This window comes from Muscardinus avellanarius (assembly GCF_963383645.1).
Source record: "Muscardinus avellanarius genome assembly, chromosome: 17".
NCBI lineage: Eukaryota > Metazoa > Chordata > Mammalia > Rodentia > Gliridae > Muscardinus > Muscardinus avellanarius.
In genome coordinates, this window is record NC_137803.1 from 39,108,536 (window position 1) to 39,128,183 (window position 19,648).

General features: G+C 42.2%; 1 protein-coding gene across 5 annotated transcripts in view; it reads right to left on the minus strand.

Moving 5' to 3' along the window:
* Positions 1-19,648, minus strand: part of FHOD3 (formin homology 2 domain containing 3) — a gene marked incomplete at both ends in the record, with an annotated part of 515,230 nt that overhangs the window by 116,598 nt on the left and 378,984 nt on the right. The window contains 3 exons of one of the 5 annotated variants that reach the window (XM_080714772.1): positions 4,728-4,802; positions 5,303-5,626; positions 9,053-9,148. The exons of 2 other annotated variants lie outside the window; for them this stretch is intronic. In XM_080714772.1, the coding sequence (XP_080570898.1) occupies positions 4,728-4,802; positions 5,303-5,626; positions 9,053-9,148 (495 nt within the window). Of the gene's footprint in view, positions 1-4,727; positions 4,806-5,302; positions 5,627-9,052; positions 9,149-19,648 lie in introns of all 5 variants that reach the window. 2 more of the 5 variants (XM_080714773.1, XM_080714774.1) reach the window with 2 other exon arrangements.

Sequence of the window (19,648 nt, forward strand, 5' to 3'; positions counted from 1 at the left end):
TAGAAAATGTTGCATAGAAACTCACCAAAGCATCAGAATGTTTCCCTAATATGGGGAAACTAGGGAAAAAGTTGCACACAGGAGGGACTCCAGACAAAGGAGGAAAAACTCAAGTGCAGTGATGGAAGGCATCTAAGGGAGGGATGCAGGAGGGGGAGGGAGACTTGATGAGGAAAACACTTCAAGGGACATGATGCACATACACAAATTTATCAGTGCCAAACACAATGTCGTGCACAGGAGGTTGGGGAGTGGGGGAGGGACGGGGAGGCTCGCCGAATGCTGTATGCAAGTATGCCTCTATCACTCTGAACCTCATTGTGATATATGATTACAATGCACCTAAAAAGCTAGGATATATAATTATGCAGAGTTTATTATATCTGTGTAAAATATTCTTAAAAGTAAAAAATAGACAAACTAAAAACAGGTCATTCATTTTAAAAAGTAAAATATAGAGTTGAAATTTCAGTTTTCAATAATGAATTACACTATTATAAGTTAAAGTATTTTTAGTCTTCCAATCTGCTGTGTGCTGCTGACTCTGGGCAGCTGAGCTGCTGCTCTCCTCGTTTGCTTTGGTATTACCTGTCAGGCCTGCGTTGGTGCTGGGCACTCCTCCAAGCAGATGGAGGCTCACCCTACTTTTTACCTGCTGTCCCTCTCTAGTAACACATCACCTTCCTGGTTTTGGTTTCTGGGCATTTGTTTGCTCTTTCCATGAAGGAAAGACTATAAGTAAATGCTGATGTCTATTTGATGGTAAGCTTGCTAATGTATCTAGGTGGAAATGTATTGGTTTCTGGAACTCATTTTGAAACTTATCAAAAAGAAAGAATGAGCCAGGCATGGTGGCGCACGCTTGTAATCCCAGCATTTGGGAGGCTGAGACTGGAGAACTGCAGTTCACGGTCAGCCTCAGCTACTTAGTGAGGCTCTCTGGAACTTAGTGAGATCCGGTTTCAAAATAAAGAATAAAAAATAGGGCAGGGGGTGTAGCTCAGAGGTCAAATGTCTCTGGGTTCCATCCCCACACCCGCTAAAAAAAAAGAAAGAAAAAAGAAAAGAAAGAAAGAATGATGAATAGATGGAGGAATGGAGAGGTGGTAGACATATGACAAAGTAAGTGTAGAGAGTGTTAATGGTAGAACCTAGTTGGTGGATAAATGGTTTTTCAATATTAGATTATTTTGATGTTTCCATTTATTTGAAAATTTTCCACAATAAAATATTGGAAAAGAAATGTTGAACTCGATGTGTCCAACAGGTTAATTACTTTTCCGAGTGAACACTGGTTCGTTTTTTTTTTTTTTTTGGTTTTTTGTTTGTTTGTTTTTGTGAGGACTCATAAGCTACAGGCCAAGGAGAAGGCAAAAAACAAAGGCTGAAAGGATCATAATATGAACAGTAGACGAGGGAGGGAAAGCTAGTGAGCAAAGAGGAAAGAGGGAGAAGACAGGGCTGTGAGTGTTCCTACCAGGAAGGGAAAGAGGAGCTACCAGGATGTCCAGAGCCCCAGGGAAGGGGCTGGGCTGCTGCCACTCCATGCAGACTCCAGTCCTGACCGCTGGCTTGTTATGCTTCCCCAGCACTGAAACAACCCCCCTGACCACAACTGGACGTCCTGCAGAATGCTTCAACAGGCTCGCTTTGCTAAAATTATGCTTAAGTGATGTTATGGAAATAAAACAAGAACAGTGTGTTTTCCCCTCTTTTGGTTTTTCTAATGGTTAAGCAATTAATTCAACTGCCCCATCATCTCCCTGATTTTGCTTCTCAATTTCAGCTAAACTAACTGGATCATACAATTCCACTGTTCAGCATTTTTATGTGTGAATAGGGGAGAGTTTCTTTTAATGACTAACCAGTTGGTTTCTCTCCTAACCCATTCAATTGCAGTCAGCCACTGAGTAGTGTAATCCATGGCCACACAGACCCAGAAAAACCACAGCAAGCAAACATCAGAAAACTTAAAAGGTACAAACAATGTTTACATGGTACTGAAATTCCTGTCAAATTCTAAACTTTGCTTCATTAAACCTAAGCCATTCCTCTCTCATATGGACATGGCTGTGTTTCACAACACACTTGCAGACTCAACTGGATAATTTATTTTTCTATTCCTCTCATTCTCCAGGATAACATGTACTGATGGGAACTGGAGGCAAAGTGGGAGAGGCCTAGGGCCCAGCAAAGCCCCACGGGAGACTAACACCATCACTAGAGAATCCAGCATCTCCACAAGGGGCTGATGTCCTGCCAGGAGAGATGAGCTTGCGAAGATCTTTCTTCTGCCCATGAAAGACACAGCTCCTAACTTGCACAGAAATTGTTCTTAGAGAGTTGTGTTAGATTCATCCCATAAAACTAGGTATCCATCAACAGATGAGTGGATTACAAATTATGGGAAATACACACAGCATTAAAGAATGAAATTATGCCATTTGCTAGAAGATGGAAGAACCTGGAGAACATTATATTAAGTGAGATTAGCCAGTCACAGAAAGTGAAGGATTATATGTTTTCTATAATATATGCAAGATAGGGAGTAATTGGGATACCTAACGGACTCCAGATAATGAAGGAGAAACCTCACTGAAGCCAGAGATGTGGTCTAAGGGAAGGGGAGGAGGAAGAGTAAGGTCCACTAATGGAATCACTATCATTGACTATGTGTACAAAAGTGAATATACCAACAGCTATCTCAGTACTCTGTATTGGGAAAGGGGAAGTGGGAAGGTGGACAGGGTGGGGGGACACTAAGTATTATATACATGTATGTCACTATCAATATTTATTTATTTATTTATTTATCTATTTATTTATTTATTTATTTATGTGAGACTATAATGCACCAACAAAAGCACATATAAAAAAAAATCACAATGATCTCAGCATTTGGAACTTGAAAGAGATTGGTCCAGATCCTGCAGTTTCAAACTGCCCTCACCCCTGCAGATATACAAAGCCATTGTGCAGTGAAGAAGAAAAGGCTTTTCAGACCCATGAGCTCCAGTGTTGCTCTGTCTTATGAAGGATCTACTCAGGCTCTGAGAATCTGCCCCTTCTCCCTTCACAAGTGCCCTCCACTTTTAGAAAGAAGGAGAAACTCCCCCAAGTGGGTTGAGTTGGTGTGAGGCATTGCCTTGCAAACCTCCAGGGAACCCAGCAAGGAAGAACCTGGGAAAACCAGAGGGGACTCCTTAAAACAGCCCTGGGGAGGAAGAGGATGGTGCTGTATCTGTCCAGAGACAATCTGAGGGCCAGACTCATGCGAACGCCCATTTACCTTCCTACTTACCCAAAATCCCATAGTAAGACTGCTGTCACAGGGACACAGGTGAGGTGTTCTATTTTCACTGAAACATGAAGCCAGTCTTTTGATGAAAATTGGGTCTCACTTGACTGAAGACTGGCTTTGCCCATTAGGTATACATAGATGTTTTTATATTTAATCTGTTACATCTGAATCCCCAAGGTCTTGACAAAAATAAAGTCAAACCCACATATAACAGACAAATTGTGTCCTTCACAATTATTTAACCTAAGGATTAAAATATTTTAAAGAGGCTCCTTGAAATTTGGAGGGAGAGCTGGGCATGGTGGCACACACTTGTAATCCTGGCGCTTGGGAAGATGAGACAGGAGGATCCCATAGGTTCGAAGCCAGCCTTATCTGGCTTAAGAGACCTTGTTTCCAAATAAAATATAAAATAGGTCTGGGAGTGTATCCTGGAGGTAGAGGGCCCCTGGGTTTCATCCCCAATAACAACAACAACAATAGCAAAAAACTTGGAGGGAGATTTCAAAATTCTCTTAGGTTATAAAAATGGTTGATTATCATAGATTAATCCTCCTATTTACTAGACAGAAGGTCTAATACACACAGAGACTGGTCATTTCCATTTCCACTATCCTTCAGGTTCAGGTTTTATAAGACTTCATTTAAAACAAAGTACAGCTTCTGGCACCCAGGCTTGGGGTCCCCCAAATACAGGCTCTGGAGAAAGCATTACACTAATAAGGACCTGTTCAAAGGGTCCTGTCAGGGGTGTGGTAAACCCAGAAAGAGCAAGCACGAGACTGCCTGAGACAGATCTTGGTGCAAGGCTTAGGAGAGACCCGACTCTGGGGCAGGCATCCTGGGAGAAACTATGCCCCAACTCCCAAGCTGAGTGACTCTGGCCAAGTTGCTTAGCCATTCTGTATCTCAGTTTCCCTGCTGTAAATAGGGCAAGTAACAGAAACTACTTAGGGGCTAAATGAAGCTTTAGAGTACTAATTTCATGAAAAAATACAGGGCCTGGCTCATAATGAATATTCAATAAATGTTAGCTTGTATTACTCTAAGATGGAGTGGCCGTCTGAATGATCCTCTATCAACTGTGGACAACAGATACTTCAAAATGTACAACTTCTTGTTCCCCAGTTCACCACTAGAGCAGAGCGCTCCTAATTCAGGCAGTAGAGAAAGGCAGTCCCACAGCAGACAGGCACAATGACTTACCTGCGGACTGCACTCACCTCTCCCTCCTCCCCTACTGCCTATGGGATTTCTTTTACTATGAGCCTTATTTAAAAGTTCATGGTTAAATAATGCAATTATATTAAGGCTCCATAAAGTAGCACAAACTGTAACTGTGTATCATCAATGAGCCATCTTTCAGAAAACTACAGGGGTTAGAAAACAAAGCAGAAAGCTACAGAAAAGGGAACAAGGCACCCACCTATTAGAAGAGAAAGACCGGAAGTTGTAAGGCTCAGAGGCCACAGTCCTGCTCAGAGGCTCAGATTCAAGGTGACTACTGAAGAAAGAAAAGCCACTTACCATGCTGTATGGAAAGGGAGGAAGCGCCCCCTTCTGCTTTTAAGACCCCATGCCCCAGGAGGGTATGAGACGTTAGATATTGACAAACTATATTTCTAAAAGCCTTATGTCTAAAAATCCATTATTAGTACTTGTATAAAGGCAAAGAATTTCCTTAGTTTCAATGGGTGGCTGTTCTCTTTTGCATATTATCTGACTTTTTTGTCTTTGTTTTTGGTGGTGTTAGGATTGAGCCAGGGCCTCGAGCATGCAAAGCATACACTCCAGCACTGAGCTCTGCCCTGGCCCCTGCATCTTATCTAAGGACTGGTCTCCATTGGTCAGAGGCCAGGGAGTTGGTTCACGCCATTTCTGCTCTGCTCTGCTCTAACTAACCCCTGCAGACCACAGAAGACATGCAGCAGGCAGGCTGTAGTTAGTGTGCGGTGTCCCTTCCCCCATGAACCTCACGCCAGCCTCCACTGGGACATCTACCTGCTCTCCTTCTGGGACTCTGCTTCCTTTTCCTTGGTGGCTAAGGGAGAATCCTCAAAGTCGTAGGAGAAGAGGTGGAAGGGGCTGTGGGGCACGTAGGGCAGCTTCTCTATGGTCGGAGACGCTTTCCGTGCAGTGGTGGGGGCCGGCAGGAGGGCAGACCTGGAGGCCTCAGGCCCCGAGGACCCGCCGTGCAGGGCCTTCCCCGCCGCAGCACTGGCGGGGAGCTGCCTTCCCTGGGAGTTGTCACTCGAAGTGGCTGGCAGGGCAGAGCTAGCAGCATCCTTCACAGCGGTGCTCTGCTCTGAGGTAGGGCTGGCCTCGCTGTTGGCCCAGCAGCATGTGAAGGAAAGGAGGGGAGGAAGAGAGATTGGGGAGAGAAGATGCAAAGGTTAGGAGAGCGAGAAGGACAAGAACAAAACCCACTAGTTGATGCCCACTGACACCAGCCTCAAGGCCCATCACCGGAAGCTTCGGTTTGCCCATCGATTCTGACTCTTGGGGCCTGATGACCTGGGGGCTACGACTTACAGAGTGCAAGGAAGCACCTCCCAGACCACATCGAGACTCTGGGTAGACAGAGGCCTTCACAAGGGGACTTACAGGAACCTTGCAGGCCCTTCTGCACCTGTGCCTGCCCCTCAACTCACTCCCCTCACTGACTGTGCTGGTGCCCCAATGTTTACAATTTGAACTCCATCACTTTGTTGTTGTCAAAGAGAGGCTCTGTCTTCCTGCAAAAAGTCCTATCTTGAAGTATCCACATGAGCCATGTACTCCAGTGACTGCTTTCAGAGCTTTTCTTAAAAGCAGGTATAGACATATGAAAAGGGGAAGAAATGCCAGCAAGCTACAGAGAGCCAAAGCAGAGGTGCCAGGATAAACACACATTTTGCCCAGTCCATGCATCCTCCAGGACCTGCCACTAAAGCCTCAATGCCTAGGCTCCTTCACACAGGCCTATATTTAGTTGCAAGTGGAAGCCAATTCTCATTCATATTTCTCTCTCTCTCTCTCTCTCTCTCTCTCTCTCTCTCTCTCTCTCTCTCTCTCTCACACACACACACACACACACACACACACACTCAAATGCTAACTATGGGTGGTGGTATGTTTGTTTTTAATTTTTCTGTGGTATGGGGATTGAATTCAGGCATGCTCTATCTCTACACTGCACCCTCAGCCCTGTTTTACTTTTTTAATTAAGGTTTTTACCCCTAGTACAAAAGATTGAACCCAGGGCAATTCTGCCTCTGAGATAAACCCTAGTTCTCATTTATTTTATTATTTTGTAACAGAGTCTTACTAAGTTGCAGAGGACCTTGCTAAGTTTCTGAGGCTGGTTGCAACCTGTGGTCCTCCTCACTCAGCCTCCCTGTCTGAGATTATAGGCATGCACCTGTTTTATTTTTAAATTTGAAACAGTCATTGTTACTGAGTTTGACCTTGAGCCTGTGGTCCTCCTGTCTCAGTCTCTGAAGTACTAGGATTACAGGCGTGTGTCATCACACCTAGCTTAAATTATTTTCTAAAAAAAAAAATTTCTGCTAGGAGTAGTGGCACATGCTTGTGATCTCAGTACTTGGGAGGCTGAGAGAGGAGGATCACAGGTTTTCTGTCAGCAACTTAGTGAGGTTCTTTATGACTTAGTGACGCCCTGTTTAAAAAAAAAAATAGAGCTAGGGGTATAGCTCAGAGGTAGAATGCTCCTGGGTTCAATTTCAGTAACACACACATACACACTCACTCTCTCTCTCTCTCTCTCTCTCTCTCTCTCTCTCTCTCTCTCTCTCTCACTCACTTTAGGAAATAGACTTAGATCCTCACTTATTTTAATGCATGCCTTTCCGGGCTGCGAACTAATGTCAAACTCTGCATTTTCCAGACCACAGCCCCTCTCCCAGAGAACTTGACTCATCCATGTCCATTTGGGAATGGAATGTGAATCATTACCTTTCCTGCCTCACACCCAGAGCTCCATGTGTATATAAGGGCAGGTTTTCCTTGGTCAATGGGAAGATTTTACAAGGCCATGCTGCAGGGTGTCCTGGAAGACACAGGGCAGCGATGGACACACACTAAGCAGAAGCCACTAGAAAGGGGAGTAGTGAGGAAGTCAACACTGTAGAAATAAGTGGAAACCTCTTCAAGGCTTCTGTTTTATGCTAGAGGACATATAGCATCCGAAACAAGGTTAGTGCACACCTAGATACTATCAAGATTAACTGCTGGTGCTTAATATCCATGCCCTTATTTCCTAAAACTGGAAGGCTTAACTAGTTTCAGATGAAGGATGCCCTCAAGCATCAATCAGTTCTCGTAGTCAGAGACTCTTCAGGACCGAAGGCAAACAACCATCTACCTGTGTAAATAACAATTCTAGGTAAAGTCAGCACAGTGTCACTACAGGTGTCTCTGCTCTTTTCAGCAAGATTCTTCCATCAGTCTGGACCACGTGCACATAATGAGCCATGCTAGTGTATTTATTAAATTTATATAATTTTCCATGGCTCATTTCAACCTAAGGTGGGAGTGTTAACCAAGCTTCCTCCCTTCCCATGACACCCCCAGCTAATGCATCACCACCTGCAAGCCTGGTGCATCAGTATGGACAAAGGACTTTGCTTCCTGCTGATTCTTCTCCTCTCGTTCTGAAACACGAAGCTAATATTCTATCAGTTCATTACTCTCCTCTCTCTACACCCTCTGGCTTCTTTGTAGACATTTCCAAAGGGGGAGGGAAGGCAATCATAGTTTGTGAGTTCAGAGAGGATTATAAGAGTCTTGAGAATAAGGGAGAGACTCAGTGTCACATGAGCACTGCATGAGCATGGATGGCCTGGCAGGGGAGGCATCGGCAGTGCAGTGTCCCACAAACTTGGAAGCTGGCAAGAGAAAGATTTCATTCTAATTCATCCAAGAACCTTTTGATTTTGCCTATTTGTAGAAAAACTCACAGTAAATATGCCAATTAGCAGTGATAATCAACTAAGTGGAGGAAATCATTCAATTTTAAAGTGACTTTTGAATATTGGAAAAATGAAATTACTCATGGGCATTTTTATTTTTATAAAGAAATCATTATAACAAACTATCTACAAGATTAAAAATAAATCTGCAAGTTGCCTGCATTAACATGGCCTGAAGATAGAAAACTTGATTTACTGAGAAGAGCAGAGGATAGTTAATTCTGCAAAACTTGTTGGTTAGTCTGCAAAGCTAGTTGTTCTGGGCATAAAAATAAATACTGGGAAAATTATATAGGCTATAATGGAGTGAAAATATTCCTGGCCATTGGGATAAAAGGCATATATGAATCATGAATACAATAATCACCCACATAGTTTAGCTAATATGTACTACTAAAACGAGCAGGAAGAAGGGAACACACAGGAATCTTAGTACACTGCTAAAAAGCCTAGAATCTCAGAGATGAGCCTTGTTAGTCACTGTCAATCTGATTGACCTCAAGCACTAAGTGAGGGAGGGGGTAGTGGAGAGAAAACCAATTGGGTGATTTTTCCATAAATTATGGTTAGAAAGACAAAAGTACAGTTGTTAAATGAAAAAGTGCTCAGTTATTTCAACAAAACCAGTCATTGTGTGGTTCAATGCACAGAGCAAGCGCAGATAAGTAGCATGAGCTGCTGAGGAGGTGAGGAGATGACTAAAACTGGTGGCTACAAACTGTCCACGAGGAAGGAGCCTCAGGCACTTAGCATGAGCCTGGGAGGGTCCAGCCCTCAGTACCTGTCCTTGCCCTGACACTGGGCATCGTCCTCTCTCTCTTCCTCTGAATTGGGTTCCGTGATTGGCTGTTCCTCTTCTTCTTCCTCCTCCTCATCCCTGAGACAAGGCCAGGAAAGGAGAAATGCACAGAGACAAGATGGAAAAGCAAGAATGAGTGTTACAGACAAATAAAATGATGAGGCAAAACAGAACCCCAGACGACTGAGTGAAAAGGAGCTCTGCCATCTGACAGGAGAGAGCAGCACTTCTGAGATGAAGAGCTGTGAGCACAGAGAGGAGACACCACAACCCAGAAAAAGGCCAGAATTCATGGTCACGCTGGCTACACACCACTCTTCCCTTCCCATGCAATTTTCAGCAGCTTCAGGTTATGGGCAGCATTGCTGGGTGTTTTTGTTTTTTTCCCCTTGCCCACAGAATCATCCAGTAAATGTTTTTGGTGATGGCCAGCTCCTGCATCACCCACAGAGTCCCCACATCTTCACCACATCCTGCTCAGTTAGAAACCACCCATGGGCAGGCCTGTCTGGCACCAACTGCCATGGTGGACACGTGCTTTCGGCAGGCCAGTTCATTATTCTCAATGAGTGGTTCCAGGGAACATACGCGCCCCACATCAAGGGCAGGTAATGTTCCAGAAGGACACAGATAATCCGTATAGCCCCTGGGATTTCTCCAAGAGTCTTCAGGGATAACTCACTGTAAAGACACCCTTTGAATCTGGAGCTACTTGTACCTTGTGGTGGAGGAAGCTTCCTACACATGAAGTCCAAGAAAAGCAGAGTTGAAAAGGGGAGAAGGGGAGAGGAAATCAGACTCCATGGTGATTCTAACACCTGTACCCAGCAGTTCTGAAACTTCGCCCTTGGCCTTTCACTGGTGGAGGTTAATGGATACTTTCTTAAGATAGCTTAAGTTAGGTTTTGCGCTTGAAGCTAAAAAAGTACAAGCTAATGGCTTTGACAACTGGATCATTGCTCTCTTTTGGCCTCTAAGCCCTAGCAATATCTGACATATGTCACTATTCATGTGGAAAATCTGTGTGATGGCCTATTGGGCTTCTCACTCCCTTGCCTTCCAGAGCCCAGTGACCTTTGCCTTCCTGACAGCAGCCCCTCCAGCTCTGGACCTCATCATAAGGAGCTAGCCTGCCTTGGGAGCTGGACAGCCAGCCATCCTCCACCATGACTTACCATGGTGCCCATCCACCCATGTGGATTCCTTCTTCCCACAAAATCCTTACTGAACTGCATTTTAGTATTCATTTCTCCTTTTTAAGTCCTTATGAACACATCACTTCTCATTTGTGGATCATTCTGCCAAAATTAATTATTTTTTTTTGCAGTTCTGGATTGAACCCAGGGGCATCCTACCTCTGAGCTATACCCCTGGCCCTATTTTTTATTCTTTATTTTGAAGCATGGTCTACTAAGTTGCAGAGGGTCTCACTAACTTTCTGAGGCTGGCCACAAACCTGCAATCCTCCTGTCTCAATCTCCCAAGTACTGGGATTATAAGCATGTGCCACAACACCTGGCCCTAGAATTTTTTTTCAATTTTTCTGTCCTTAAGCTATGTTTTTACCCTCCCTTATACTGAAGTATAAAATACACATAGAGCCAGGCATGATGGCCCATGCTTGCAATCCCAGCATTTGGGAGGCTGAGACCGGAGGGAGGATCAGGGTTCACAGACAGCCTCAGGTACTTAGTGAGGTGCTCTGCAACTCAGTGAGACCCTACTTCAAAATAAAGAATAAAAAATAGGGCAAGGGGTGTAGCCCAGAGGTCAAATGCCCCTGTGTTCCATCCCCTGACCCACAAATAAAATACACATAGAAAATTATACAAATAGTTGAATTTTCACAAGATAAACACACTCGTTTAGTGAGCACGCCCTTAGTGCTTCCTTCCAATTACTCCCTTCCCCATCTCACATCAAGTGATTTGAGTAATTTTGCCTAGTATTCTTATCTAAATGGAATTATACTAGTTTAGCCCATTTAACATTACACTTGTGGGATTCAGTTGCCAAAGTGTAATATTGAGCTGTGTCAACAACCCCCAACCTGGGGTGGGGGAGTTGGTGGAATGAAATGTAGATACATAAAATAAAATGTAGATACATAAAATACTGCTTATTTGTAACTGCATCTCTGGTAGTTCACTTAAAGAAGGCATATTTCCAGCAGAGGGCACTGAGGTTGTTGTTGTTGTTGTTGTTGTTTCAAAAAAGGTGTGGTAAGCAAATAAGCTGGGAATGTCTCCATTCTACATTGTTACAAGTACTTAAAAGATCGGAATTTCTCATTGCTATGTAGTATTGTCTTATATGAACATACCACAATTTAGGTATATTCATTCTGCCATGCATGATATTTGGTTTGAGTTATTTTGAATGATGTCAACACAAACATTATGGTGCATGTTCTCTGGTAAACATATGAGTTTATTAATATGCAGATTATATCTAAAGATAGGTTTTGGTTAATAGGATTATGCTTGGTTCACCTTTATTAGAAAGTTCCAGTTTTTTTTAAATGATCAGGCTAATTAATTTATATTCCCATTCTGGCTGTTCATATCTTTGCCAATATTTGATATTTTTGTTTGTTCCCTTAGCTGCCTAACCTCTGTGCAGTGATGTTTCACTGTGGCTTTAGTTTGCTTCCTTTTGTGACTGATGAAGTAGGGCACATTTTCAGACTTTTAATGTCCATTTGCATATCTTCTTCTTTTTTTAGTGTCCATGTATCTTGCTCATTTTTCCAAAACCAGGCTGCCTTTTATTAAAATATACATATATATGTATATGCAAATCATTATGTGTATATGTACAAGTTCACTGGTATCAAGAGGTGTTGCAAATCTCTCTTCCCTCCGTGCTGCCTTTCCATCCACTTCATGATGAACATGAGTTTTTAATCTTAGTGAGGTAGTATTATTAGTATTTTTGGTGGTCTATTTTTTTCTTGATTATTTCAAGATCTTAAAGATATTCTCTACTATGACAAATTATTTTTACTTATATGTAAAGAAAATTATTATATTTCTCCTCCTTATCTGAAAATGTAAAATGTAATAAATTACAAAGACTGCTATTTTTAAAAATGTCAAACCAATCTTGCACACTAGGAATAAACCCCACTCCATTGTAATATATTATCAGTTTTATGGACAGCTGGGTTCTTCTCTGTCATTCTCATTCCTTAAAATGTGCCTGGTCAAGTTTTGAAATCAAGGTCATATGGGCCTCGATAAAAAGTTAGATAGGTTACTGAAGGTGACAGCTATGAGGCTAGAGAGGAAGGACAGGTGTAGAAAAGATGAAAGTGGAAGATTTGGCTGAATATGATGACTGATTAAATGTTGCAGAATGGAAGAGAGAAGCACCGACAAAACGTCATGGTCTCAGGATCCTGGATCGTGGTGCCTCCACTGCAAGGGGACCAGTGGAACAGCAAGGGCAGCATCCGTCCTGCAATGCCAGAGGCCCCAAGCAAGCCTCCCAAGTAGGGCAGAGCATCCCCTCCATACTTCCCTGTACCAGCTTCAATCCTTTACTCTTTCAGCTGCTTCCATAGCACAAAGTTCAAAACGTCCATACTTCCCTCCATACTTCCCTGTACCAGCTTCAATCCTTTACTCTTTCAGCTGCTTCCATAGCACAAAGTTCAAAACCATACCTTCAACCTATAGCCTGAGGCCACCTTCCCTCCACCTGATTAGGAGTTGGCAGATGTTACTACTCCCGGTCTGCCTGGACTATCCTCCACCTGGTCAACTCCATGAGCCTCTCCTCTTTAAAGCAAAACACTGAGCCCCACCTTCCAATCAATGACTAGTTTCCATTCACTCTCTCAGGTGGAGTCCGCCTCTGGAGCCATGCTGGCTAGGTTTGCACAATAGCCCACCACTTCTGGGCAGTGCTTTCTTCACCCTTCTGTGGGCAGCAAGAGTACCCAGTGCCTAAGAGGACTGCATTCATATTTAAAAGCACAGTGAAAAGACGTGGCATAGAGTAAGCAAATCAGTTTGCTTCAGTTATTGCCTAGCATCACCATCGTTATCATTGTCTCCAGGCCCTCTGAGGAAATCTCCAACACCACATCGTAGACACTCAGAATTCTGCTCAGAAAATTCAGAAATTTCTCAGAAATGAGGCACTGCACTCTGCAAGTGTTCTGCACCACTGACAGCAACAGTTTTATAACTTGCACCTATGCTGGCTCTGTCATTTTGATCCTCCTTTTTCCCACATAGGGATCTTCAGAGATGTGAAGATGGCTACTGTGACCTACACCCTGTCTCGTTTTTGAGCTCCACATCAAGACTTGCAATCAATCAGTGTGGTATGTGTGTGACAGCCTTGCTATCACAAGTGGCAGGGCAGAACCCAGGGCAGGCAGCACAGTGACTCACAGGGAGGGATACATCCAGGATACCCCACCGGTAAAGGGGCAGAGAAGGAAATGCCCCTAGGCCAGGACTTCCTGTGCTCTATTTTATTTAGTTTCAGCCTATCATAAAATCAGCCACATAGAATGATTTTTTTAATGTTAACAATATTTAAGCTTGAAGGATTAATTCAGACAATTTTACTTTTCTCCAAGCTGGATTTTCTTTTAAAGTTTAACTGTTTATAGTTGTTTCTCTATCTGCTAAGGAATTCTGGGTATTTGGCCTCTGGCTTATAAATACTTCTATGGGGATTTGCTTTTTCTTAGTTGATAAGGAGTTACTCTCAGGCCTAAGCCTTTTTTGGATCCGTAGGTATTTTCCTTTTTATTGCAAACAATCTCAGATTTGAGGCTACTCTTTATTTTCCTTTTTATTTGCAACGATCTCAGATTTGCGGCTACTCTTTCTATGTTATAAAATCAAGCCAAAGGCCCACAGCCTAACCAAATCTGCAGGGCATAGTTTCCATCAAAGTTAATTTAACTTCCCCAAATTTGGGTCTCAGACTAATGTCACATCTTTTAGGCTTCAGAAACACACACACAAAAGAAAAATGAGCACTGCTGACCTGATTTAAGTGTTCAGGTCAATACTGAAGCATGCTTTAGGACTAAAGCAATCAGGATTTAGAAAAGCTGAGCAATAAACTGGGAGAAGGCATTTAGAGTACATCCCAGGCATAAACTTCTATCTATATAAAATATATTTAAAAATAAAAACCAGCTATAAAAGTAGGCAAAATACATAGAACAACCAATACACTTGAACAATATATTTTAACCTCTCTATAAACAGACTGTAAATGAAGACTATAATGAGATACCATTTTATATCGATGGGACAAAACTGTCTGACAATGCCAGTGCTGAATAAAATGTAGGAGAACTGCCTCTTTTCTGCTGCTGATCAGAATGTATAGATGTATAACCACTCTTCCAAAGTAATTAGGGCTGCTACAAAGTTAAACATTCCCATCATGACCTACTGTGGCATCGCTGTACCCTAGAGCGGTTCTTCTTCTCCTTCTTCTCCTTCTCCCTCTCCCTCTCCCTCTCCTTCTCCTTCTCCTTCTCCTTCTCCTTCTCCTTCTCCTTCTCCTTCTTCTTTTTTGGTGGTACTGGGGTCCTGGAAACCCTTCTACCTCTGGGCTACACTCCCAGACCTATTTTTATACTTTTTTATTTGGAAACAGGGTCTCTTAAGCCAGCTGCATGATCCTCCTGTCTCTGCCTCCCAAACACGGGGATTACAATGTGCACCACCATGCCCGGTGAATAGTGGTTCTAAGCCTGAAAGATTCTGTCTTTCTTTCCTCCTCATCTCCTGCAAGGGAAATTTATCAGTGTCTTGAAACATTTATAGTTGTCACATTTATGTGGAAAAGGGGCTGGTGGCATTTATTGGGTGGAAGCCAAGGATGATTTGGAAACACCCTAAAATGCACAGGACAGCCCCATAACAGAATGATTAGGTTTGAAATGTCAATGGTGCAGCTGGGTGTGGTGGTACACGCTTGTAATCCCCGTGCTTGGGAGGGAGACAGGAGGATCACACAGGTTCGAAGCCAGCCTCAGCTACTTAGTGAGACCCTATTTCCAAATAAAATATAAAAAATAGGTCTGGGAGTATAGCCCGGAGGTAGAAAGCCTCTGGGTTCCACCCCCAGTACCACCAAAAAAAAAAAAAAAAAGAAATGTCAATGGTGCCAAGGCTGGGAAATTTTCCCCAGGGATCTTGGAGCACAGGAAAACCTGGACAAGACCAGGAATGTTCTCAGCAGCAGTGTGTGGAACTGTCGAAGCCAGAAATGCTCCAAATGCTACCAAAGGGTAGCCTCCAAATCCATGAACAAGAAGAAGGACAGAAGGATTGTGGCCAAGTGCAGGCAGTGAAAATGAACAGCAGTTCCATGTGATACTGCGGGTGAATGAGAACCATTATGTGCAACGAGGGAGACAAGTACTCAAGTACAAGAAGGAACACATGGCACAGTATGTTTTTATAAAGTTCAAAAAATAGCACTGCTTAGTCTTTTACTTATGAGTTCTTTTTTTTTTATACTGGAAACTGAACCCCGCTGCATTCTACATCCAAGCTATACCTCCATCCCTTTTTATTTCACAAAAGAATCTAAGTTACTGGCCTCAAATCGGCAATCCTCCTGGCTCAGCCCCCCAAGGACTGGATTACAGGCATGAGCCGTCATGTGTGATAATTTCCAAACAAACCCAAAGCAAAATCTTGAAAGACAATAACATGCACATACTTAGGGGTATTGGTTGCCAGGCCTAGGGATGAGAGTGTGAGAAGCACACACATGCAAGTTTAGGGTAATGCTCTAGTGTTTTAGGCCATAGTCTCATTGATGTGTTTTTGTTAATAAATATTACAGAAAAACAAACTAGAAGAAAATCATACACCAGACCAAAGATGGCAACATGCCATGAACCAAGGATTACGATCAACACAACTCTATATAATTGGGATGTTTGTTTATTTCTTTATGTTTATTTATTTTGCAGTACTGGGAATAAAACCCAGGGGCATTCTACCTCCTAGCTACAATGCAGCCCTATTTTTTTCTACATCCCAGGCCTATTTTTTTTTTTACTCTTTATTTTGAAACAAGGGTCTGAATTGCAAAGGGCCTCACTAAGTAGCTGAAGCTGTCCATAAGCTGTGATCCTCCTGTCTCAGCCTCCCAAATTTTGGGATTACAAGTGTGTGCCACCATGCCCAGCTAATTAGGATATTTAAAAATAAATCTGGCAACATCAACTTTTGAAAAGTAATGTTGTCTATGAAGTAGAGTCTCTATCTCCTTTCAACAAATGCTCTATTGGGCATGTATGTGTAAGACCCTAGGGAATGGTTTTTAAAATAAGTTCCTACTCTTGGTTTTACAGACTGGTGAGATGGTACACAACTAATTACACCAGGAAGTGTTCAACCTGGGGAGCCGCGTGGCCTGGAAAGACACCCGCAGTGCTAACAGAGCACACTCCAGAAGGCCAAGGAGGAAGGGACCAGATGTGATTCTGCAGACATTTCAAATACCCCGTTTAGTTCTGTCAAATGCATACTGATTGCATCATAATTAGATAAAAAATATTTCATGAAAATAATTTGCTAAATTTATGACAAAGAAAGTGCCCCGTTGACTTGGTATGCATCACTTTGTATTTCCAAACGCTTAAACTGCACTTTCAATCTAGCCCCTTAGTGATTCACATTTTCTGTTAACTTTAAGGTTGTTTCTAGGTTACCCAGGACCCAAGATGAGTTTGAAAATTTCCAATTAGTGATGCTAATCAGTTATGACAAATATCCGACCAAGTAAAGCAGTGACTTCATTTAAAAATAGAGTTTTGCTATCCACCAAATGATATAAAAGTTCCCTCAAAAGATTTGCACCAGCCAAGCAAATGAAAAGCCATCTAACAAAGCACAGCTGTTGCTCGGATGTTTCCATGGTGAGAACCCAAAGTTAGGAAAGTATTTATTGTTCCTGTAGCTTGCACAGCTTAAGAGGAGTATAAAGTATAGCTCAGATCCCAAACATACCCAGGAAGCTGGTCAACCAGCCAGCACCTCAATGCCTAAGTCATTATTTTTCTGTTTTGTTTTGGAATCAAACATGAATGAATCCAGCATATTTTTCTGATGAAACATGGAGTAGTTTAATACAGTGGGAGATTCAGTCTACAGAATCTAAACATTAATAGGAAAAAACCCACAATTAGTAGCTGTGCTGCAGCTTTGTTCAGGTATAAGACAAAGTAATCCAGTGATAGCCACAGACTGAAGAATTGCATACCTTGAGATTATGTTGATAAAATATGTTGATTTTTAAAGGCTTGGTGGTAGGCTAAGACAGAAGAACTAAAGGTTTGAGGCCTGCCTTAGCAAATTAGTTTCTGTTTGAAAATAAAAAATGCAAAGAGAGTGTGTAGCAGAGGTAAAAATCCCCTGGGTCCAATCCCTAGTACATTCTCCCCCCCCCCAAAAAAAAGCTTACATTACAGATATTATTAATAGATACTAATTAATTGCTTTGAATGTCCTGAAAGAAATAGAAACTAGGGTGAAGGAGACTGCATTTTTTTTTTTTTTTTTGCGGGTCTGGGGATGGAGCTCAGGGGCATTTGACCTCTGAGTTACATCCCCTGCCTTAATTTTTTATTCTTTATTTTGAAACCGGGTCTCACTGAGTTGCAGAGGCCTCACTAAGTAGCTGAGGCTGTCCACGAACCACGATACTCCGGTCTCAGCCTCCCAAATGCTGGGATTACAAGCGTGCGCCACCACGCCCAGCAAGACTGCATTTTTTCAAGAACTTTCAGAAACCCCAAGGACACCAAGCATAGTCATAGGCTGAGATTTTAGAAAGACAGCCTCTGCAGGACCTTCCTTAGTTCTGGCTAAATCTATCCTGAGAACTTGGTCAATCTACAGGCTCTAACATCTCACCCATAAAAGTAAATATAAAAGCAGGACTCCCCCCCCCTAGTTTTGGTGGTCTGTTGTAGCTGAAGAAATGAAATTATGTTGATATTAAACATATTCTTCCACTTCCCAAAGCTGCACAATTACTACTGTAATGTGTGTTTTTGATCAACCTTACTTTTAGATGCAAAGGTTGAGCATTCCTCATCTGAAAATGTGAAATCCCAAATACTCCAAAATCCAAACTTTCTGAGTGGTCAATGATATCCCGAGTGAAAAATTACCACATGACCTTACATAATGGATCTCTGTCAAAATACAGGCAGTAAAATTTTGTATAGTTACTTTTGGATTAGGTATAAAAGTTATATACAAAACATAAGTGAATTTCATGTTGAGACTTAGATATCATCCCCAGGATAACTTATTACATAAGTGCAAATATTCCAAGATTTGAAAAAAATTCAGTCCAAAACACTTATTTTATTTTTGGTACTGGGAATGGAACCTAGGGGTATTCTACCTCCAAACTACACTCTCCACCATATATTTTATTCTTTATTTTGAAATAGGGTCTCGCTGAGTTGCAAAGGGCCTAAGTTGCTGAGGCTGTCTGTCTGAGAACCATGATCCTGTCTCAGCCTCCTGAATGCTTGGATTATAAGCCTAGCTAGTCTAAAACACTTCTATGCCAAGCATTTGGGATAACATTACTCAGCCTATAACAGCACTTCTCATACATCTTCTCCTTTCTCATGTTTTTGTCAATGAGGAGAAAAAGGTATTTGAGAATGTAAGTCTCTTAGTCAGAAATGAACAAGACATGATATTTGCATATTAAAGAAGTAAAAATCAAAGGTAGCCACCACAAGGCAGCCAAGTGTGTTGCAGAGTTCAATGTGTGGTAATATCTTTTTAATTCATGACTCAGTTTGATCCTGGAAATTCTAATTGGCTTTCCACATGCTTTGGATTTGAACAAACCACAATCAACTCTTAATATGGCAATTAAGTATATACAATTGCAATCTAGAGATAAACCCCAAACCTCGTATTTCATCCAGGGTTCTCCTCAACAACCTAATTTTCTGTTTTCTATCCCCTAAAGTCATGCCCCTAAATCATCAACATAACTTCTTTGACTTCTACTTTGCTTTCTGTGTCATGGAACTTCTGCTGGTATATATGTCCATGAGGAGTGAACTATATACAATAGAAGTAGCAGGAAAAGAAAAAAAGAATAGCAACAGGCCAGAATTATCCACAAAGACCATCACCCAAGGAACTGAATGTCTACCATTGGGCCTCAGGGTACCCTACCACTCAGTTCCTACTGCGTCTCAAACAGTTTTGGACTCATCCTGGTACAAGAGGGCATCCTGGTAGATCTAACAATAAAGCTTATTTACTCTTCTTCTAACATACGCCTAAAACCCTTTAAGTCTCTCCATGACCATGGGCAATTTTTTAGGCAAGTGAGTCACACATTGAGATATATTATTTAAAAATGTGAATGCTCAGAACGTTTTGGAAATTGCATTCAACCTATTAAGATAGGTCATGAAGATAGATTATTATTTTTCTTTGGTGCACTGTAGTCATACATCTTAGTGGAGCACAAGATGACAGAATCATACATGAACACATCACTCATTTAGCCCTTCCCCAATTCCCACCCACTCCCCCCTCC